The sequence below is a fragment of the Rhinopithecus bieti genome, unplaced genomic scaffold (genome assembly GCF_001698545.2).
Source record: "Rhinopithecus bieti isolate Rb0 unplaced genomic scaffold, ASM169854v2 scaffold_12859, whole genome shotgun sequence".
Lineage (NCBI taxonomy): Eukaryota > Metazoa > Chordata > Mammalia > Primates > Cercopithecidae > Rhinopithecus > Rhinopithecus bieti.
Window position 1 is genome coordinate 387,338 of NW_016807388.1, and position 8,138 is coordinate 395,475.

At 45.5% G+C, this 8,138-nt stretch overlaps 1 protein-coding gene across 1 annotated transcript in view; it reads right to left on the reverse strand.

The window, feature by feature from the left end:
* Positions 1-4,423: 4,423 nt before the first annotated feature.
* The window catches only part of COMMD9 (COMM domain containing 9), a 19,676-nt gene continuing 15,961 nt past the window's right edge, over positions 4,424-8,138 (reverse strand). Inside the window, exons 4-6 of the mRNA XM_017881628.1 lie at positions 7,333-7,367; positions 6,447-6,550; positions 4,424-5,233 (exon numbers count right to left, since the gene is read on the reverse strand). Coding sequence (XP_017737117.1) covers positions 5,093-5,233; positions 6,447-6,550; positions 7,333-7,367 — 280 coding nt within the window. The 3' untranslated portion in view covers positions 4,424-5,092. The remainder of the gene's footprint in view (positions 5,234-6,446; positions 6,551-7,332; positions 7,368-8,138) is intronic.

The window sequence follows — 8,138 nt, forward strand, 5'->3', positions numbered from 1 at the left end:
TTGGTATCTCAAAATGCTGGGATTGCAGGCACAAGCCACTGCGCTTGGCCACAATTCTTTTGAACAATTCTTCCTTTTGCTTAAGCGAAAGAGGAATCTTTTGGTTCCAGTGACAGTTGTCAGTAGTCATCAGGACTAATCACAAATATCCCGCTTCTCTTCCGTCCTGGCACATGGTAGGATTCAGCTTCTCTGCTCTTTCATGGTTAGGTGTGCCCATATGATTTGACTGGTACTTCTGGGCAGGAGCTTTAAGATCACAGGTGCAATTTGCCATAGCCCCTTTCCCTGCCTTGGTGATTGTGGAGGCATGTGTTGAGATGAAGCTTCCATCATCTTAGGCCCTTAGTGATTACAGTGAGCAGAATACCCACCCTCCTCCTCCAACCTGCAGTGAATGTACAGCATTGGCAAAGAAACTTTAGTTGTGTAAAAAGCCACGACAATTTTGGGATTGTTTGTTACTGCAGCATAACCTTGTATTGAGTATACGTTCTTATTTTCTGTATTCTTCATGCTCTAGCATTTGGGTCCTTGATCTAAAGAAGCCGCCCCATCCAGGGCTAGCAAATTCCTAGAGAGAGAGAGAGAGAGAGAGAGAGAGGGAGAGAGAGAGAGAGAGAGAGAGAGAGAGACAGTGCGCGCACAAACAATTCTCCTGGGAGCACGCCTTTGATGTACAAACCAACTAATCCAGAGCCCACACTCCCAACCATCTTCCTCTTCTTTTTAAAACCAAACTCTCACATGCCAAGCCAATATTCCCCCTGCCCTAAGTCACTCTAGGGCCAGACAACTAGGGACCATCCCTATGGCCCTGAACCCACCCAAATTATTCAAACTATCCAACCCTAAACTTAGTCAGCATATATGCCTCGTTTTAACCATTCCTTCCTATGAAAACCCCAATACAGGCTTGGGGCCATGCTCTCCCCTCTCTCTGCCTCCTGACCAACACTTATCCTTCTGAACCACGTGGCCCCGTGTGCCACACCTCCTGCTTCTAGACTCTATGAGCACAAACTTCTTCCTTCATGATAATCATTTCCATGTCTGTGTGCCTTATGTCTTAACATTCCTGATTAAAACAAATTCTGAGAACAACTGGAACAGTGAGCAGGGTGATTTGATGCCAGATGGAGATGGAATGTTCTTAGACTGATCTTGACTTACTACCCGGACCCAACAGACAGCAGCCACTGCTTGGCAAGGCACAGCTGGGAGTAGAGTGCTCAGACTTCCTGCTTGATGGCTACTGCATTGTGTTGTGTTTTTTGTCAGGTGTTGCCATTAATTCCCAGCTTGAAATTGTGATGCTCGAGAAGCTGAGTTCCGGAGCTGCCTCATAGGCTGGTGTCATGTGTCTGGGACTAACCTATTTTTCCACGGTGGTGGAGCACCCAGGATTCAGGACAGAGTGCCTGGGGTTATATAAGTAATTGGCTACATTTGTTTCTCAAAAGGTCCCTCTGAAGGGGATCAGGAGTGACTGGCTACCCTCTTTATGCCAAGGGACAAGTCTGATCCACTGACTGAGGATCACTGACAATACTGGGGTCATGAGAGTCATTTAGATGAAAGTGCCTAGTGTCTAGGATGTGATAGCGCCTGAGGACACTCATAAACCACTTTCCCTTTTCCCTCTGGGCTTTGCTGAGTCAAATTTCAGCCTCTTCCTTGGAGTACTGCGAGAGCACTTCTCTGAATGCTTGCTCCTTGCTCGCGCATGTGTTGAGGGCCATTCATGGGGTCAGTGTGAAGGGCTCCTCCAGGGATTATGGCATCCCACAAATGTTCAGATCACATACTTCTCTGCTGTTGTCTGCTTGCTGCTGTCATGATTTATTTCCCAACCCAGGGGTAAATCAGAAGTCCCCTTCCTAGAGACAAGTGACTCAATGTTTAATGATAAACAGGAAAGAAAAGGAGCATCTGTTTCCAACTTCCCCAGAAGCCCCAAAGAGATGGTCTTTCCCCACGTGGCCCGATGTGGCATGCCATGCCTCCTGTTTCTAGGGTTCTGTGAGCACAGACTTCTTCCTCATGACAATCACCTCTGTGTCTGTGAGTCTTACCATTCCTGATTAAAACAAATCCTGGGTAGACTTTAACACAAGCCTGGTACATCCTGATGAATACACAAGGAGGAAGAGTGGGATTGGCATCAGGCACCGAGATTTTCTCTCATCATCTTCCCAACCTCTGGGGTCTAGATGACCTCTCTGACAGCAGACAGGCTTTTGGTGTGCAGGAAGATGGACCCCATCATCACTGGCCTGGCTGTCAGAGCCTAGAGGCAGGAGGTGGTCTCTGTTGGTTACAGCAGAGAAAGCCCCAGGGACAGACTCAGATCGGCTGATTGGAATCATGAACATTCATGAGACGATCGCTGTGGCACATGCATTTGATCAGGATTCAGGCAGATGCTGACCCCTGTTGGTGGGTGGGTGGGTGGGATGTGTTGGGCAGCCAGCACAGGCACCAGTGAGATTGATCACTGTCCTTTTGTGGATGGAGTTTGGACATCCAAACCTTGCCACTCCCTGAGGAAGGGACAGTTTGTATACAGCTGCTTCATCACACAAAGTACTACTGGGAAACCAGACAAGCAGTGAATGAGCCAACTTCCTTTGAGATCAACAGATACAGCCAGGAGGCCCTTCTGAGATAGGGCCAGGCCAACCAGAAATACGGTGTCTACAATCCATCATCACTACAGAGGAAAACAAATGCCTTAAATGAACACATGAGGTGAAGGGTAGCAAACATGTATTGACTTTTCCAATTATTTATCAAATGCCCTCTGTGTCACGTACCCAGATGGCTCTATTCAGACAGATCTGACTAAAGGAAATGTCCAACTGCCCAGACACCTCTACTGGGCTTCTTGCTTCAAGTGTTTCTTATGGATGCCCATGGGAGGCCAAGAGAAAGGTATATGAGATCTCTCTCTGCAGGTCATGGGGAATGGAAGGAAAGGAGGGGGGTAAATTTGTGACAAGCGTGAGCTCAACTGGAGGGTACAACCAGGGGCTCTCAACTTGGAAATAGTGGGCTGACTTCTGGGGTCCGTGACCTCTTGTCATTGCATGCAAAAAACTGAATGTTCACTTCCTATAGCAGATAAAGAAGAGCTTGGAATTTTTTTCCCTTGACCTTCCTAGTATCCCACTGGGTAGGCAGAGGTAAGATCTCTCATCTGTACTTCAGTTTCAACATTTTCCAAATGGCGCTAATCACAGAATTCCATGTTCCTTGCAAAGTCCTGTGTTGTAGACAGGCTAGAGAAATAGGGGTCTACCTCTTAATGACCAGCAGATGACTCAACCTCAATGAGCTGGTTTCCTGGTCAATAAAGGGAGGATAAGAGTATTAATTCTCACACCAACTCTGTTATAGTAGATGAGACAATAAATGCACTAAGCTTTCTACTCTCATCCATTAATAATCAAAGCCTTTCCTATTAGTTGTAACAGTACTAAGTGTTTTTAGGTGCATTATATCATCTAATTTTCACAAAAGTCCTATCAAGTAGGTACTACTATTATACTCATTTAATTTAGGAAAAAAGTACAAAGTGGGTGAAAATTGAGATTTAGAGGTCAAGCACCTTACCACTGAGAAGCAGAGCTGGCTTCTGACCTTGGCTGCCTGACTCCTGAGAACATATTCTTTTTTTTTTTTTTTTTTTTGAGACAGAGTCTGGCTCTGTCGCCCAGGCTGGAGTGCAGTGGCGCGATCTCTGCTCACTGCAAGCTCCGCCTCCCGGGTTTACGCCATTCTCCTGCCTCATCCTCCCGAGTAGCTGGGACTACAGGGGCCCGCCATCTCGCCCGGCTAATTTTTTTTTGTATTTTTTAGTAGAGACAGGGTTTCACCGTGTTAGCCAGGATGGTCTCGATCTCCTGACCTCGTGATCCACCCATCTCGGCCTCCCAAAGTGCTGGGATTACAGGCTTGAGCCACCGCGCCCGGCCGAGAACATATTCTTAATCTGAGGATTTACGTCCTCCATTCACTCAGTACACAAACTAGCAGAGAAGCTGCCAAAGCAAAGCACTCAAACAGCAGGCTGCAAGCTGTTGCCATTGGGATGATCTGGAGAGGGAAGGGAGATCTTCACACATGGAGTCCCTGTGAAGCGTGAGGCACATGAGAGAGATGATCTCATTTGGTTAAACTCGAAGGAGTGCCTTCATCATAGCTCTTGTAACAAGCACATACTGACGATTAGCCTTGCTTCCTTTTGTTCTACGTAACAGGTGAAAACACAGAAGGTGGTTGAGATTCATTTGCCTGATTTCATGTCACACCATGGGTCAAGGGCTTAGCTGGGAATTAGGAAGTGGGGATCATCTTCAAAAACTAGAGAAAGTACTGGCCAAAGGCCATAACTTGGGGACAAAAGAAGCTACAAAAATCATGAAAGTTTAGAACTGTTGTTTATTTCCAATTATTCCCACTTCTTCACCTAGAAGTGGCTGCATCAGATGAAGGAGGGCCCTGGTTTCATGAAGAAGGGAATTAGTACCCATTTCAGACTTCCTGCACTGAAGAGGGGTTCCAGCGTGGTGCAGGGAGCTCAGGGAACACTCTCGATGGACCATGCTCTGTGGGCTCTGCCTGGCTTCCCTGACAGAGGATTGGGAACTGCTGGCATTTCTCACCTGATTCCCTTCATGTGTTCTGGGATTGGAAATGAACTAATTAGAGCTAATGTTGGAAATAAATGTATTGGATAAACTGCATGATTTGGGCCTGAATTTCCCAAACAGCTATGCAGAGGCAACTGACGATGCAAATGTTCCCTCACCCTGCCATGGTGGTAATTAAGTTGCACTCAGGAGCTTTTCAAAGATGGGGGCTTCTGCTCTCCAGCTTCAGAAAGAGAAAGAAGATGAGTGAGGAGAACAGCGGGGGATCTGGCTGCTTCTTCCCAATCCAACTGTAACTTCTGGATGGCAGTAGCCCCCTGCTGTCCCCACCATCCTGCCTGTTGTCAGCTGCAGCTGCAAGGGCAGCCTGCATGTGGGGAGACATTTATCGCTCACGAGCAGCTGGGTCACGGCAGTGGCCCTGGCAGCTGGCTGGATCATTTACTGGCCATGGCAGAGAGTTGGTCTCGGATGCGGCCCAGACCATCTAACATGGTGTCCAGTGTTTCTTTGCTCAGCTCCACAGTGACAGCTGAGATGGAGGGTTTGTCTCCACATAGGCTGGGATCTTCCTGGATCTGAAAAGAGAACATAGCCCAGAAAGTCAAAGCTGCCTCTTTTCCTATCTCCCTGTAAGTAAGCCCTGAACCTGCGAGGCTGAGCTCAGTTCTGCTGAACCTTTGAAGAGAGGCTCTTTCCTAAGCACTAGAGAGTACCAGCCCTTGGGTCATTTAGCAGTAAGGGAGAGGGCAGGAGATGCATCAGAGGCCTGGGTCAGTCTCCATTTGCAACAAGTGCCTGGGGTACGTATCAAAGAAGGCCAAGCCAAGGCTCACTCACCTCTCTGATACCCTAACTCTCAGCATTCAAGTAAGAAAACATTATGTGTGTTTACATTGTATTTAAGGAGCAGGCTCTGTTGGATAATTAAGACAATCCTGCACTGGGATGCAGGAATAATCTTACAACCTTTAGTTTAAAAAAATAAAAGAAGTTAAGCTTCACTAATATTTAAAACTTAATTGCTAGAGGCACCCTTACTTCTTCATTTTCTTACAAGTGTTAAATTTCTGGGTGTATAGTTATGTAGACCAGAAATTCTTTTTTTTTTTAAGATGGAGTCTCACTCTTTCACCAGGCGGGAGTGCAGTGGTGTGATCTCGGCTCACTGCAATCTCCACCTCCCGGGTTCAAGCGATTCTCCTCCCTCAGTCTCCTGAGTAGCTGGGACTATAGGCACCCGCCACCACGCCTGGCTAATTTTTGTATTTTTGGTAGAGAGGGGGTTTCACCATGTTGGCCAGGATGGTCTTGATCTCTTGACCTCATGATCCGCCCACCTCAGCCTCCCAAAGTGCTGGGATTACAGCCGTGAGCCACCGCGCCCGGCCACTCGTAGAAACTCTGGAGCAGCCACCTTACAAATAATGACAGCCTAATCACTGCATAAGAAGTTGGCTAGAGTACACTGAAATGATCAGGTAGGCTATTCAAAATCTGGAAGCACACCACTATTGTTAAAGCTAAACTGCTAAGAGTATATATAGGGTTACCTTTAGGTATCAGCAAATTATTTTAAAAATATGTTTTGCATTTGTTTTGTTGTTTTAATATGTCCATAATATGTTAATACAGTAGTATACATACACATTGTAACTCAACAAAGGAGGATAAAGGAGATGGTCATTTTTAAAAACATATGGGTTAGAGATCCCAAACCTTGGAGACTGGTGTTTTAGATGGCCACAGGGGTGCTGCCTCTTCTTTCTAATGGCATGATAGTGAATGTACCTTCATCTGGAGCAGGCAGGTGGGGACAGCCATGCGGCTAATGCTGTCTGAGGAGGTTTTGATATCCACTCTCCAGTCCAGATCGACCAGGCGTGGCAGAGATACTGTGGAAGGAACAGCTCAGCTCAATGCTCTGTTGGTCTATGCAGCAAGTCTCTGAGAGAGACAGACAGACAAAGCCCAAGACCCACAGGAAGTCATGTGCCTTACCCATTGCTCTGTGCTGCCTGAACTTAGTACTGATTCACAGTGGCAGCATATCCAGGCTTCTTCCTGAACACCCAGCCCTTCAGATGTTAGGGTAGAATGAGAACTGACATAAGGCAGAGAAAAAATCATGGCCTGAGGCTTAGGAAATGTGTAGTTTCAGCAATAGTGGTAAGAGCTCTTGTTGTGGAGATAAATGGACTTGACTTAAATATAGGTGCTACTACTTATCTAACCTCTGAGCTTCTGTTTGCTCATCAGCCTAGCTCACAGGGCTGTCGGGAGGACTCAATGACTTAATGCAGACAAACTGCTCCAGCACTGTGGCTGGCTCAGAGTTAGTGTCATGACCATGTATTAAACATGGACTTTTATTCAGTCAAACTATTTTTTATCACTGTTGATTTTTTTCACAATTGAAATATTCTTTTAAGTACTTCACTTTCTGCTTTGGATATTTCTGTTTTTTAACAACATGCCTATATAACAATGTTTATAATCAGAAAAAAGTTAAAAAGTAGAATTAGGAAAAAAAAAAAAAACCCACCATACACAGAGTATGGGTTGAGACTAGAATGGTTCACTTTGGTTTCTGTTGAAATCTCTGATCACCTGAGAGACTGAGAGCTGAGGCTGGGGAGGTAAGTAAGAAGGGCGGGGCAGATTTATTGGTACTCACTCTGATTTGCCTGGGCTTCGGTTCTCCAAGCAGACCTGTTTAAGAGGGAAAGATGAGGAAAAAATAATGGAAAGGGGATGAGACTGACTCTTGTGATAGAGAGGGGACCTTGGTCCTTCCTGTGATCTTCAGACCTGTCATCACCCGCTAACAGGAAAGGACCACAGAAACCCCTCCCCCCAAGCAAGTCTTTTGTTTATTTGTTTTACAAAGCTCAGTGATGTTAAGGCCATAAGTGTTGTCAGTTTTCATAGTTTAGGACAAAAAAGAAGAAAATACAATGTATTGTAATCTTATTGCACTATTGTTCTCAAAGACAAAACAGAAAAAAAGGTCAACTTATCTTCTCTTTATTGAGCACCTACTGCATACACAAATATTGCATCTTCTGCAAAAACACATCCAAAGAGACCTGACTAATGCTACAACAAACATAATAAAATGTGATTGTGTATGAGAGAGTTCTTAATATACAATACAACCCTCGGTAAATAGGCATTATCAGTTATTGCTATTAGAGAGGTCTGTTCAAGCTGCCTGCTAACCAACAGTTAATCAATTCTGCTTAAAATTTACGTGTTTATTTTTTTATTTTTATTTTTTTTTATTATACTTTAGGTTCTAGGGTACATGTGCATAACGTGCAGGTTTGTTACATATGTATACTTGTGCCATGTTGGTGTGCTGCACCCATCAACTCGTCAGCACCCCTCAATTCATCATTTATATCAGGTATAACTCCCAATGCAATCCCTCCCCCCTCCCCCCTCCCCATGATAGGCCCCGGTGTGTGATGTTCCCCTTCC